Source organism: Hemibagrus wyckioides, linkage group LG22 (genome assembly GCF_019097595.1).
Source record: "Hemibagrus wyckioides isolate EC202008001 linkage group LG22, SWU_Hwy_1.0, whole genome shotgun sequence".
NCBI lineage: Eukaryota > Metazoa > Chordata > Actinopteri > Siluriformes > Bagridae > Hemibagrus > Hemibagrus wyckioides.
This window is the reverse complement of record NC_080731.1, coordinates 22022553-22038865: the sequence shown is the minus strand read 5'-3', so window position 1 is coordinate 22038865 and position 16313 is coordinate 22022553. Positions and strand designations below refer to the sequence as shown.

Here is a 16313-nt window from a genome sequence, read left to right as displayed (position 1 = left end):
CACAATAAACACTACATTACACAACAACTACACAATAAACACTACATTACACAACAACTACACAATAAACAGTACATTGCACAGAAACTATACAATAAACACTACATTACACAACAACTACACAATAAACACTACATTACAGAACAACTATACAATAAACACTACATTACACCACAACTATACAAACACTACATTACACAACAACTATACAATAAACACTACATTACACAACAACTATACAATAAACACTACATTACACAACAACTATACAATAAACACTACATTACACAACTACACAATAAACACTACATTACACAACAACTACACAATAAACACTACATTACACAACAACTATACAATAAACACTACATTACACAACAACTATACAATAAACACTACATTACACAACAACTACACAATAAACACTACATTACAGAACAACCAACTGCACACTCACACTACACACTCTCACTACACACTCACACTACACACTCACACTACATACTCACACTACACACTCACACTACATACTCACACTACACACTCACACTACACACTCTCACTACACACTCACACTACACACTCTCACTACACACTCACACTACACACTCTCACTACACACTCTCTCACTACACACTCACACTACACACTCACACTACACACTCACACTACACTACACACTCACACTACACACTCACACTACACACTCACACTACACTACACACTCACACCACACACTCACACTACACACTCACACTACACACTCTCACTACACACTCACACTACACACTCACACTACACACTCACACTACACACTCACACTACACACTCACACTACACTACACACTCACACTACACACTCACACTACACTACACACTCACACTACACACTCACACTACACACTCACACTACACACTCACACTACACACTCACACTACACACTCACACTACACTACACACTCACACTACACACTCACACTACACTACACACTCACACTACACACTCACACTACACACTCACACTACACACTCACACTACACACACTCACACTACACACTCACACTACACACTCTCACTACACACTCACACTACACACTCTCACTACACTCTCTCACTACACACTCACACTACACACACTCTCACTACACACTCTCACTACACACTCACACTACACACTCACACTACACTCTCTCACTACACACTCACACTACACACACACTCACTACACACTCTCACTACACTACACTCACACTCACACTCACTCACACTCACTCACACTCACACTCACTCACACTCACACTCACTCACACACACTCACACTACACACTCACACTACACTCACACTACACACTCACACTACACTCACACTACACACTCACACTACACACTCACACTACACTCACACCACACACTCACACTACACACTCTCACTACACACTCACACTACACACTCACACTACACACTCACACTACACTCACACTACACACTCACACTACACTCACACTACACACTCACACTACACACTCACACTACACTCACACTACACACTCACACTACACACTCACACTACACTCACACTACACACTCACACTACACTCACACTACACACTCACACTACACACTCACACTACACACTCACACTACACACTCACACTACACTCACACTACACTCACACTACACACTCACACTACACACTCATACTACACTACACACTCACACTACACACTCACACTACACACTCACACTACACACTCACACTACACACTCACACTACACTCACACTACACACTCACACTACACACTCACACTACACTCACACTACACACTCACACTACACACTCACACTACACACTCACACCACACACTCACACTACACACTCACACTACACACTCACACCACACACTCACACTACACACTCACACTACACACTCACACTACACACTCACACTACACACTCACACTACACACTCACACTACACACTCACACTACACTACACACTCACACCACACACTCACACTACACACTCACACTACACACTCACACTACACACACTCACCACACTCTCACACTACACACTCACACTACACACACTCACCACACTCTCACACTACACACTCTCACTACACACTCTCACTACACACTCACACTACACACACACTACACACACTCACAGTACACACTCTCACTACACTCTCACTACACACTCACACTACACACTCACACTACACACTCACACTACACACTCACACTACACACACACTACACACACTCACAGTACACACTCTCACTACACACTCACACTACACACTCACACTACACACTCTCACTACACACTACACTCTCACTACACACTCACACTACACACTCACTACACACTCACACTACACACTCTCACTACTCACTACACTCTCACTACACACTCACACTACACACTCACACTCACACTACACACACTCACCACACACTCACACTACACACTCTCACTACTCACTACACTCTCACTACACACTCACACTACACACTCTCACTACACACTCACACTACACACTCTCACTACACACTCACACTACACACTCACACTACACACTCTCACTACACACTCACACTACACACTCTCACTACACACTCTCACTACACACTCACACTACACACACTCACTACACACTCACACTACACACTCACACTACACACTCACACTACACACTCACACTACACACTCACACCACACACTCACACTCACACTACACACTCACACTACACACTCACACTACACACTCACACTACACACTCACACCACACACTCACACCACACACTCACACTACACACACTCACCACACACTCACACTACACACTCTCACTACACACTCACACTACACTACACACTCACACTACACACTCACACCACACACTCACACTACACACTCACACTACACACTCACACTACACACTCACACTACACTACACACTCACACTACACACTCACACTACACACTCACACTACACACTCACACTACACTACACACTCACACTACACACTCACACTACACACTCACACTACACACACTCACCACACACTCACACTACACACTCTCACTACACACTCACACTACACACTCACACTACACACTCACACTACACACACTCACCACACACTCACACTACACACTCTCACTACACACTCACACTACACACTCACACTACACACTCTCACTACACACTCTCACTACACTACACACTCACACTACACACTCACACTACACACACTCACCACACTCTCACACTACACACTCTCACTACACACTCACACCACACACTCACACTACACACTCACACTACACTACACACTCACACCACACACTCACACTACACACTCTCACTACACACTCACACTACACACTCTCACTACACTACACACTCACACTACACACTCACACTACACACTCACACTACACACACTCACCACACACTCACACTACACACTCTCACTACACACTCACACTACACACTCACACTACACTACACACTCACACTACACTACACACTCACACTACACACTCACACTACACACTCACACTACACACTCACACTACACTACACACTCACACCACACACTCACACTACACACTCTCACTACACACTCACACTACACACTCACACTACACACTCACACTACACTACACACTCACACTACACTACACACTCACACTACACACTCACACCACACACTCACACTACACACACTCACCACACACTCACACTACACACTCACACTACACACTCACACTACACACTCTCACTACACACTCACACTACACACTCTCACTACACACTCACACTACACACTCACACTACACTACACACTCACACTACACACTCTCACTACACACTCACACTACACACTCACACTACACTACACACTCACACTACACACTCACACTACACTCACACTACACACTCACACTACACACTCTCACTACACACTCACACTACACACTCACACTACACACTCACACTACACTACACACTCACACTACACACTCACACTACACACTCTCACTACACACTCACACTACACTCACACTACACACTCACACTACACACTCACACTACACTCACACTACACACTCACACTACACTCACACTACACACTCACACTACACTCACACTACACACTCACACTACACTCACACTACACTCACACTACACACTCACACTACACACTCACACTACACACTCACACTACACTCACACTACACTCACACTACACTCACACTACACACTCACACTACACACTCACACTACACACTCACACTACACACTCACACTACACTCACACTACACACTCTAAACATAAGGCTGTTTTCTGCTGTAAACGGTGGAAAATAAATTTGAAGTCTTTTATTATGGAGTTCTCTCCCCCCATCCACCCTGGATACTACACCCATAAAGTGATAAACAAATGAAAAAAGATACAGAATATACTGTTTAATATAATAATAATAATAATAATAATAATAATAATAATAATAATAATAATAATAATAATAATAATATAATGTTTCATTCAGATGTAAATTCAGATGTAAAAGGTAAAAGGCCTTCAAACATTTTGTCCGAACATTCATTTTTAATTCCTTTTTCAGCTCCTACTCAGGCTTACACTTCTGTAATGGTGAAGCTGAATCAGTCCGCTGTTCTTCCCTGTGAACAGAACTGCTCTGATTCACTCAGATGGACCGTGATTGATAAACCAGGTCTTATTATGGCTCAGTGTAATCGGACATCATGCTGGTCAGAGAAGGGGTTTAATATCTCTCATGATCAGTACCTGAAGGGAGATCTCTCTCTCACCATCACTGCAGCTGATTACAGTAACAGGGGTTTGTACACGTGTCAGTGTGATGGTGAAGACATCAATACTGTACAGCTCAGCATTGAGAGTAAGTGGATCTGTTTATTCTTTACTGATTTAGGTGTGAAAGTTTTAATCATGTGTCAGATTTGGAACTGATGAGTTTCTCATTTTCTTCTCCTCAGCTTTGATGATATTATCTAAGCTGAATTCTGGTGAAGATTTGATCCTACATTTGCACATATCTCACCACATGGAGCTGACTTATAAAAGCAAAAACTCAACTGATCCATACGGTGAACTGATCTGCAATGTTACGCTGACCAAGAACAAGACTAAAGACTCACTTCAGTGTAAAGATGAATATAAACAGAGAGCGTCACTGAGAGGCTCAGATCTATTACTGAAGAATATAAAACCATCTGATAGTGGAGTTTACACAGTCCGGGACGAGGTGTATAAAGACATCATTCTTATTTACACTCTCTCTGTGAAAGGTACAACTCAGTGTGGAAATATTTCATATCTGTTCCTATTACAGTCAGTACAGGTCAGTGTTAGAGAGCTGGAACGTTTAGTAAGTTAATTATCTCACAGTTTAATTCACATTAATTTCACTCTGAGTTCAGATGCATTATGGGTTGTTAATGATCTTAGTTGTTAGTGTATGTTTAAAAATCACATCAGAATAAAAATAGAGGTCATTTATACATCTTTGTGACCTGATGTAAAGGCTTTACACTTTTTTTCAGATCCTTTGGCTCCCCAAGTAAAGGTGAAGGTGGAATTATACTGGCTTGGTGGAATGGATCATTAATCATGAAAAACATGTTGTGGCTTGGTGTAATCAGACATCATGCTGGTCAAAGAAGGGATATAATATCTCTCTTGACCAGTACCTGAAGGGAGATCTCTCCCTCACCATCACTGAGGCTTATTACAGTATGAGGGGTTCATACTGCTGCATGTGTAAAGACAAGTGCATCAGTGAATTTCATGTTTCTGTTGAGAGTAAGGCTCATCATCTGTTCTATCAAGCAGTTTTGGATTATAAAGAGCTTTAATGTAATTTAGGTTTGATTTGTAATAGAATTTTATACAATATGTGTTGTTTTTTTCTTAAGTTGAGAACTCATCAGTTCAGCTAAAGCCTGGTGAAGATCTGCTGATGGATTTGCCCAGAACAGAGCCAGTGGAGGTGATTTATGAATCCTCCAGGAGTTTTGCTGATGATGCAGTCAGTAAAAACATCTGTACACTGGTAGACAGTTCTCTAGAGTGTGTTGATGTGTACACACACAGGATGTCCTCTGTTCTCAAACTGGAACATGTGGACCTGACGCACTGTGGAGTTTACACCATCCAGAGCAAGACAAATCACGAAGTCTTTCTTATCTACAACGTATCTGTGAAAGGTAACATCTGCTGTGTGTGTGTGTGTGTGTGTGTGTGTTCTAAATGTAAGAATCATTCTGTCATGTCCTGACACACAACATTCATAAAGTCTTTGTTTCTATATGCAGTTTTGTGTGTTTTGTAGAAGACCGGCCAAGACCAGATGAGAAGATCTGTATTTCATATTTGACACTTGGGCTGGGACTTCCAGCTGTCATTGTCATAGTAGCTGCTGTAGCTGTGTGCACTTACCTGAAGTGCAGAAGGAATGAAAACATGCAGAGTTCATTATGCTGTTCAGGAAGGTTCTCTCGAAACGACTCGGACTCTTGAACCAGCAGTCATGTGTTTGATTAAGAAAGTGTAGGAATTGTGATGTGTTTAATTAGATAGATGTTATTTCTCTCTCCTTCTCGGTCCCTCTTAAGGCTTTCAGTATTGTTAAATGTTTAAAAGTGAATGATTCCTTTTAATTAATTCTTTTTTAGGGACTCCAAAAACTATACTTAAAATTCTTATAATTGCAAGTATGTTTTTATGATTTATTGTTCATTTTTTAATCTATACAATGAAGCTCTGGGAGAGAGTAGTGGAAGCTAGGTTAAGGAAGGTAGTGGAAATTTGTGAGCAGCAGTATGGCTTCATGCCCAGAAAGAGCACAACAGATGCAATTTTTGCTCTGAGAATGTTGATGGAGAAGTATAGGGATGGTCAGAGAGAGCTGCACTGTGTGTTTGTAGACTTGGAGAAAGCGTATGACAGGGTGCCAAGAGAAGAGCTGTGGTACTGTATGAGGAAGTCAGGAGTAGCAGAGAAGTATGTCAGAGTGGTGCAGGACATGTATGAGAGGAGCAGGACAGTGGTGAGGTGTGCTGTAGGGCAGACAGAGGAGTTCAGAGTGGAGGTGGGACTGCATCAGGGATCGGCTCTGAGCCCCTTCCTGTTTGCTATGGTGATGGACAGTTGTCAGAGGAGGTCAGACAGGAGTCTCTTTGGACAATGATGTTTGCAGATGACATTGTGATCTGTAGTGAGAGCAGGGAGCAGGTGGAGGAAAACCTGGAGAGGTGGAGGTTTGTGCTGGAGAGAAGAGGAATGAAAGTCAGTGGTAGTAAGACTGAGTACATGTGTGTGAATGACAGGGAGGGAAGTGGAACAGTAAGATTACAGGGTGAAGAGGTGAAGAAGGGACAGGAGTTTAAGTACTTGGGGTCAACAGTCCAGAGTAATGGAGAGTGTGGGAAAGAGGTAAAGAAGCGAGTGCAGGCAGGTTGGAATGGGTGGAGAAAGGTGTCGGGAGTTCTGTGTGATAGAAAAATATCAGAGAGAATCAAGGGGAAGGTGATACAGGACAGTGGTGAGACCGGCCATGCTGTATGGTTTAGAGACAGTGTCACTGAGACAGAGACAGGAGTCAGAGCTGGAGGTAGCAGAGCTGAAGATGTTGAGGTTCTCTTTGGGAGTGAGACGGTTGGACAGGATTAGGAACGAGTACATCAGAGGGACAACTCATGTTGGACGTTTGGGGGACAAAGTTAGGGAGGACAGATTAAGATGGTTTGGACATGTCCAGAGGAGGGACAGTGAGTATATTGGTAGGAGAATGTTGGACATGGAGCTGCCAGGCAGGAGGAAAAGAGGAAGGCCAAAGAGGAGGTATATGGATGTAATAAATGAGGATATGAAGCTAGTGGGTGTAAGTGTTGATGGTGCAGAAGATAGGGATAGGTGGAGAGAGATGATTCACTGTGGAGACCACTGAAGGGAAAAGACCAAGAAGAAGAAGAAGAAGAAGTAAATTTTTAAATTAAAAAAATTCACCAGCATTTTCTGTTTAACTGAAGTGTAATTATGCTGACCAATCAGCCTTTAGTTTTCTTCTAGTCTACGAGCACACATGATGAAAAAAGAAGGACTATGAAGGAGAAGGATTCTGCTGGATTTTGTTTGGTTTGTTAGAATTTTCAACAACGTTCAGCCCCCAATGTCTAGCCAAGCGAGGGTGGGACAGTAAATAGTGGACTGTGATTGAACTCATGTTCTGCTCCACTGCAGGTTTATAGTTTATCTCCATGAAACTAAGGAGGAGTTAAAGGTTTAATATCTGAGAGAACAGTTCTGAGACAGTAGTGTACTCTTTGTTGTACTGAAAGTGTTTTTTGTATAGAACCTAGTAAAACATTTTTTTTCCTTTTCTTACCTTGTTGCAAATGCTGCTGTTGTTGTTGATGTGTTTTGTTAGTCTTTGCTCAATTATTTTTTTTCTTGTGACAGGTCTGCATGATATTCTTTTTTTTCTCAAGTGGTATCTATTATTTGTGGAAGAGTAAATAAAAGGTAAATTGCTTACTAAACTATTCCCTGGTGGAGGCACTGTGCATTTTTTACAGTAAATTGTAAAAGAGGGGAAAAAAAAACCCTCTGGTCAATTCACCATTCTTCTGCTGGGAACCCAGGCTCTGGTTACATTACAACTGACCCACTGTGTCAAAAAGGGGTTACACTTTAATTGGTATGAATTAGATCATTGGAATAAATTGTAGTTAACAACTGCATTATGTAGTGTATGTGAACTAAAATAACAGATTAATGCATGCTTTAGCTTTTACCTTCAAAATAAACCACATCATTCAGCAGTCATAAACACTAGATGTTTTCTGTACAGAATATTAAGAGAGAAATGTATAAAAGTAATAAAAAAGATCTTTCTGTGGTAAGTGAAACTGGAAGTTAGTCAGATCCTCTTCCTCTTCTTCACCATGTCTCCCAGTCTCCCTGATCTTTTAAAGGTGAATCAGAGAGTAATCAATATTGCAGATACTTTTAATGGACATTGTAGTTCTGCATAAATTCAAGGCTTTTGTAAAACCGCATGGGAGAGAAATACAGAGTACTGGTGAATTTCTTCTAACACAACTCTAACTACGATAAAAATACAAATGGTTCTATTTAGAACCAGAAATGGATCACCCGCTTCATATATGGAACCCCAGAATGGTTCTATATAGAGCCATTTTAATGGGTTGATTAAAAAGAACCCTAAAAGGTTCTTTAAATCTAAGTTAGATGTTTCTGTTTAGAACCATTTAAGGGTTCTTTATTATTAAAAGAGTAATTTATTATTGAATAAGAAAATATAACCAATCCAGAAAACTCAAAAAGTTTACATTTGTTCTTTATACAAAAATATTAGTGTCATATTACACCTCTGTATACTCTGTATTAGACAGCAAAACTTTATATTATGTTTAATTACATTCAACCATTCAGTTTTAATTATTTCACTTAAGCATTTTCACTTTTTAATAAACGTACATAAGCTTCTTTATATAATGTTTGTACAGACACAGTACTTTTGTACATGTGTCTCTGAAATGAGGAAAAACTGTACACAAGTCGACTGGACATTTTTACTTCAGGTGTTTTAGCGTCATTACGATGTCTAAGTTTAAGGATATATTTGTGAATAACAGTCACTGTGTGTGGGTTTTGCTCACTGAAGAGACAGTAGACTGCAAACAGTCATTCCACAGCCTGTGTCATGTCAATGTCTGCCTCTTGTATAATGTTGTCCATTATAATGCTGACACTTTCAGCCTGGAGGGGATCAGGAGAGACGTTGAACACTATGGTTGGTGTAGGACCTTTGGGTTCCTGTAAAATAAACATTTCACCTTTTCAGTGCTTTACACCAATTAACAGAAGTCATCAAACAGACTTAAAATTACTCCATAATTTACTCTCCAATAAGCCAAGCTATATGTGAATGACTTCCTTTCTTCAGTTGAACACAATCTGAGTTATATTTAATAATATCCTGGATCCTCCAAGCGTTGTAATGTGTTCGAACGTCAACATTACTGATGACTGAAGAACATTTAGAATGCTCCCACATCAGCTCCACTTGGATTACTTTGATTCTCACTGGTTCTTTCGTTCTTGTGACTGAATCGTGACACAACACAGATATGAAAACTAGGCATGTGACACGCAAGAACCAACCAGACTCAGTATTATTGATGTGGAGCTGATGTGCCGCCCCATTGGATGTTATTCTCTTATACATAGTCTAATTACAGCAACCTATCTTGGTAAATATTAATCTCTTTCTCTCACTAATGAGGTGTGGAAACGTCTCCAAGATGATTTAAGAAACCTACCTGAAAGCTACCTGAAAAACTATGCACAAGTGCACCGAGGGCAAAAGCTGCTTTAAACGCAAAGGATGGTCACACCTAATGTTGGTTTAATTTAGTTAATAAAAGTTAATTGATAAATTTTACAGCATTTTAACACAAGTGCCTGAACCTTTTAACAGCACTGTAGCTTTGCAGGTACGTCTCTTGAAGCATTGTTATTGACAATTTAATTAACATTAACAAGGAAATAAAGTGAGACTGGAACGTCTATTTAAAAATCTATTTATCAGAGCTTTCTGAACCGACGGCTGATGAAGTCTGTCAGCGCTCCACAGCAGTATTCTTCACTGAGATCAGTATTATCCATTTTACTTCTAGTGTCACTAATTAACACAAGGACTGTGATGATGCTAAATATTTTAATGAAATTATTTTTTATTTAAAAAAAAGGAAAAACGTCCTTTACCTGAGGGTACGAGTGTTCAGAAATGGTAGACTCCTCAGTTTGAGAAATTAAAACAGGAAACGACTCGGACCCTTACAGCAGTCGATTAACCAGTCATGTTCTCCCTCATCCTCTAAATCTGCTCTTATATATTCTTCTCTTCTTTAACACACACACACACACACACACACACATATCATTTACTGACAGTCTCTCTGCCAAAACGTCTTCATTTATTTGTTGTACATACTTTATATCCCCTTTATGACATTATAATTTATAACATTACCTGTACAAATCTCTCTCTCTCTCCTTCTCTGTCCCTCTGAAGGCTTTCAGTAAATATTTTAGACTAAATGCTTAAAAGTAAATGAACTGAGGAACTAAACATTACCAGTTAATTATGAGTATATATTGCACCATACACTTAATAATGAAATAAAATCACGAAGAGGAAACTCAGTCTCGAGGACTGGGATTTAAAAGTAGCGCGTGCTGGGTGGCGATGACGTCATCAGCCTGGAAAGGAAAGCGAAAGTGTCCGCCGGGACACAGCGCGAGAGCAAAGCGGAATAAAGTGAGATGAATGTGAAGTTTCCACGGTGAGTTTATTAGAGATATTCCACTTCTCCATAACAGGAGTGTGTGTTAAAGCAGTGAGCGGTGTGTGATGTGTTAATACAGTGGAGTGAACTCGGAGTGTGGAGATCTCAGCTGGAGATGAAGTCTAAAATGGAGGCTGAACTAAACCACAGAACAGAACAATAATGTCGGACATGTTAGAGAAGACTCCTACACGCCTTTTAGTAAAATCAGATTCTTAATGATAATATAAACGGTAAGTTAACAGGATGAGGAGCTGTAATTATATAGATTTATAACGAGTTCAGCGCTGAGATATGAACAGTATGAGCGCGTGACTTCCGGGTTTTACTGAAGTACCTGGACTGTCCACTGTCCACTGTAAACACTGAAATAAACAATAAATACTTAAATAAAGTACAAAAGGTCAGGGGTTGATATCTGTGTTAGCAGACTGTGTTTGATTACAGCCTGTTTTGATCAGCTAGGGTTTGATTATCAGATATGAAAATGTTGATGAAAATAATCATCAGCTTCCTGCTTGTTCTCCTTCAGTCCATTTCTGCAGGACACTGAGATGGTCAGTGAGTGGACCAGCGTGGACATTAGCATGGAGTAACATCTCCACACACCAGAGAACATCCAGTCAATCAGGTGGGACACACTGATTTAGGAGAATATTTAATATAGGAGGAAAATTGGATTAAAATAAATTCTGTGAACTAGTACTCATTAACATGATGTTAATTATAATGTTTAATTAATCTCTGCAGTGTGCATGTGGTAAAGCTCATGCAGAGTTCATTTACATCCTGCTCCTCTCTTCCAGTTTTCTTCACAACCATCCTGTTTCTCCTCCTTCATTCCAGCATCACTCTGCACTGTCTCTCCTCCTCCACCATGCAGCAGTCCTTCAGCATTCATCAGTGTGTCCTGTTCCTCCTCATCCTCACATTCACCACTGGTAAGCTGTGGATTAGTGATCATTCAGCTACAAGAGCATTAGTGAGATCAGACTCTATGTCCTACCTTTAATATAGACGGAGCTTTCCATACTGTTGTGTTAGATGATGAGTTTAATCTCTCAGAATAGACTGATGATGGTGTTTGTGTCTCTTTCAGCACCAACTCTGGCCTCCACTTCTGTAACAGTGAAACTACGTCAGTCTGCTACACTATCATGCAATTACAAATGTTCTGGTGTTGTCAAATGGACCATGTTCCATGATCCAGCCCATATTCTGGCTCAGTGTGATCAGACACAGTGCAGCTCAGAGAGGGGATATGAAGTGTCTCATGAACAGTACCTGAAGGGAAATCTTCATCTCACCATCCCTGCAGTAGATTACAGTAAACGTGCCTTATACACATGTGTGTGTGATGGTGTAGAGGCCTGTGATGTGCGTCTCATCATTGAACGTAAGTTCTCCTCACTCCTTTATTAACCTTGAATTGAATGATTTCTGCCAGATTTATTACAATTTCTTTGTTTTGTTTTGTTCTTCCTCTTCAGCCCTGGCTTTATCTGTTCAGTTAAGCCCTGGTGAAGCTCTGGTGATGGATTTGCCCGTACCAGAGCCAGTGGAGGTGAGGTATAAGGCCAGAGGTTCAGCTGATTTATACGGTGCACAGATCTGTACAGTGACTCAACGGTCACTACACTGTAACCCTGAATACACACCCAGAGCATCACTCAGTTACCCCAACATTACACTGAGAGACGTGAACGTGTCTGATAGTGGAACCTACTCCATCCGGGACAGGAAGAACGAGGAAGTCATCCACATATACACACTCATTGTGAACGGTACGTCTACCAGCTTCCACACTAAACTGAATTCTGTGAAACAGCGTCACATACTGAGTGTTAGTGTGAATTAACTCTGATTTAATACTGCAGTTAGTAGTGGAACATCTCCTGTAGAACATTAATAGATCATCTATAGGCTGCTGACCAAACTGTCTAAATGAACCTCACAGACATTTCACTGTTAGATTTTTACTTTACTTTACTTGGATACTATGGAACATGGACATAACACAGATATAACCAGGAGCAAAAAAAATCATTCAGTGCTTTAAAATGCCTAAAGACAAGAAACCTAATAAGTGCAGGATGAAGTAAAAGAGGATGTGACAGAACTGGTGTGTGTTTATAGTGTTTTAACTTCACTTTCTAACAGCTGAATGTCCAACTCACTTAAAAGTGATGCTGTGACAGTGTTTGTTGTACGCTCTTGGGGCGGAGTTATATGTGAAATCCAAAGATTAGGGCGGGATTAGGGTGGGATCTAAGAGTAAAAAGATTTAAAATCGCTTTGAGCTTCACCTGTAAAACCACTAGAGGCCTAATATTGATCAGGTTTGACAAATAATACAAACAATACCTAATGTACCTTTAAAGTCACACCTCTTGTGTGTGTGTGTGTGTGTGTGTGTGTTATAGTGGTCCAGCCAGAAACAGTGAAGAAGCCGGAGAGTCCCTGGTTGATTGGCGTGCTGGTGGGGACCTTACTGTTACTGATCCTAGTCATTGTAGTGTGTGTGGTGAAGAATCAGCGTATAAATCGTCTTAAGCAGGAAAACGCAGAGCTGGAGGAAATTGTGAGTAATGAAGATGTGTGACACCATAGGGTTTTGTGTGTTTGTGTGTGTGTGTTGAGTATAAAAATATTAAATATTCAAAAATGTAGGTTCCATTGTATAGGAGCCTCTGGTTGTGGTGTATGCAGCTAGTGCAGTTAGCTCATGCTGCTAATCTGCTAACAAACCTGATATGAAACCTGGGAATCATGTCATTTCTATCCATGTTACCATGTTATCCTATGCAATGATACAGGAAATAAATCATATGGTTTTATTATGTGGATTTAAAAATGTTTAGTAAAATCAGCTGCCACTGTCAGAGCATGTCTGTACACACACTGAACAGGAGTTTGTCTTTTACAGATTAAACTAAATGATTCTGGGACTCAGGTGACTCAGTTTAATCAGAGCCGACGGAGATCCAACAGCGATGTAGGACCATTGGTGAGGCAGATGTTAGAGATAGAGAAGCTCATACAGCGCTACAAAACTGAATCAGTGAGAAAATCTCAGAGCTTGCCGAACCTGAACAACACACAAGTGGTGGAAATACTGATGAGCAAGAAGTCAGAAATGGAGGCAGATGTACAGCGCATGCAGAAATCAGAGCAGGACACAATCAGCAAGTGGTGGAGATTGAGAAGACCAGAACTGGACACCATCATTGAGCACTGGAGAAATAATGACACAGAACTGGACCAGCTCAAACAGATGGAACAAAGTTCTAGAGAGTCACACTAAAACAATCACCTGAAATCTGTTTCCCAGTGAGCACCACAGCGAGTACCACAGCACACAATGGCCACGGGCTGCACTTTCCAGAAAACACAGTGTTCTACATGCACTGGTATAGTTTTTGATCATTCTCGCTGTGAGCTGTATTTGTCTGTTGTAAACACTTCTATCACGTCTCAGTATTAATTGTGAGAAGTCAGATGATTAAATGCATGCTGTGAATGCAAAAAACAACATGCTCAAGTTCCTTTATATTTTACTACACTCATTTGCTCATTTACTACATATATTCATTACCTTATGCAGTTAATCAGCCTTAGACCTGCACAGTTTGATTTACTTTAATTAACATGCAGTTTTATATCCAGTTAAATTCTCTAACATGATCAGCACAAATACCTTAAAACCATGTGTCCAAGCATGAAGCGATTTTTTTTTTTTACATGTCAGTGACTTGGCCTGGGTTGCTGTACAACTTGTGTTGTTGTTCTTTCGGCTGCTCCCTACATGTGAGGGGTCGCCACAGCAGACCAACTGGTCTGCACAACAATTTGGTGCAGGTTTCACACCAGATGCCCTTCCTGACGCAACCCTCCCATTTTATCCGGGCTTGGGACCGGCACTGCATCCAGTGGCTGGGGTGTGGGCACTGGCTGGGAATTGAACCCGGGCCTTCCACATGGTAGGCAAGAACCCTACCACCCATGCTGTACAACTTGTGTAAATATGTGTAAATGTTAATATCATTTGATTGTGTTTTATTTATGATGGATTGCTTTTAAAAATAAAAATTTCTCTATTTTCTGTATCTTTGGCTTTTGATAACCAGATATTTCAGTGAGTGTGTGTGTGTGTGTGTTTGGTTTCTGACTCATCCAGTGTTTAAATTGCAGGGAGATCAGCTGAAGCTCTTGCAGAGTTCATGAGGAAATCATGTTGAAGTGATTGAAGTATTCACAGAATCACTAAAATCATACTCTATATTTATTTTGCAGTAATTAAACTCCACGTGCCATTGGTTGAACTACGTTGGAATTCCGTTCCTACAGCGCGATGTAACGCAATTTTCACCGTAAGTCGGAACTCACATACTGTACATAAGTACCTATGTACCGGCGAATGTAAACAAAGCCATCTTCCTCATATAGCGCCACGTGACGACGTATTCGTCCACTCCGCTCGCCGACTAGTTCCCGCGCGAAATCTGTTTTAACGTCGCAATCGTCGTACGTCGGAATGATGGTACAAGACTTTCTTAGAAATTTATGGGAGCTGGCGATGTAACCACGAACCGCTGTAGGTCGAGGACGTCGTAAACCGAAGGACCTGCTGTAGATATTTCAACTTTCAAAATAAACATCATGTAACAGTCATAAACACTAGAAGATTTCTATATGTAATAATAACAAATAAATTCAAAAAGTAATAAAAAAAAGATCTTTCTGTGGTAAGTGAAAGTGGAAGTTAGTTAGATCCTTTTCTAGTTCATCATGTCTCCCAGTCACCCTGATCTTATAAAGGTGAATCACAGAGTAATCATTATTGCAGATACTTTTAATGGACATTCTGCTG

The 16313-nt window shown here is 40.8% G+C and overlaps 2 protein-coding genes across 5 annotated transcripts in view; both read left to right on the top strand.

The window, feature by feature from the left end:
- LOC131343214 (uncharacterized) overlaps nt 1-5863 on the top strand; it is a 13516-nt gene extending 7653 nt beyond the window's left edge. Inside the window, exons 3-5 of the mRNA XM_058374715.1 lie at nt 4651-4947; nt 5045-5356; nt 5612-5863. Of these exons, the coding sequence (XP_058230698.1) occupies nt 4651-4947; nt 5045-5356; nt 5612-5676 (674 nt within the window). The 3' untranslated portion in view covers nt 5677-5863. The remainder of the gene's footprint in view (nt 1-4650; nt 4948-5044; nt 5357-5611) is intronic.
- A 5452-nt stretch (nt 5864-11315) lies between these two features.
- Nucleotides 11316-15549, top strand: LOC131343029 (uncharacterized). 4 transcript variants are annotated; one of them, XM_058374385.1, is made up of 7 exons: nt 11316-11440; nt 11976-12074; nt 12290-12384; nt 12543-12839; nt 12934-13227; nt 13867-14024; nt 14370-15549. In XM_058374385.1, exons 3-7 carry the CDS (start codon nt 12321-12323, stop codon nt 14745-14747), a joined length of 1191 nt encoding a protein of 396 aa, XP_058230368.1. In that variant the 5' UTR covers nt 11316-11440; nt 11976-12074; nt 12290-12320; the 3' UTR covers nt 14748-15549. The 4 variants fall into 4 exon arrangements, with proteins under 4 accessions (XP_058230368.1, XP_058230366.1, XP_058230369.1 ...); XM_058374383.1 differs by having other exon boundaries at nt 12250-12384; XM_058374386.1 differs by lacking the exon at nt 11316-11440 and adding an exon at nt 11454-11676.
- The last annotated feature ends 764 nt before the right edge of the window (nt 15550-16313 follow it).

Coding starts and splice junctions, on each gene's coding strand:
- LOC131343029 (XM_058374385.1), top strand. CDS start 12,321: ATGCAGCAGTCCTTCAGCATTCATCAGTGTGTCCTGTTCCTCCTCATC. Junction 12,840..12,933: donor TGTGCGTCTCATCATTGAAC/GTAAGTTCTCCT, acceptor CTTCCTCTTCAG/CCCTGGCTTTATCTGTTCAG. Junction 13,228..13,866: donor ATACACACTCATTGTGAACG/GTACGTCTACCA, acceptor TGTGTGTTATAG/TGGTCCAGCCAGAAACAGTG.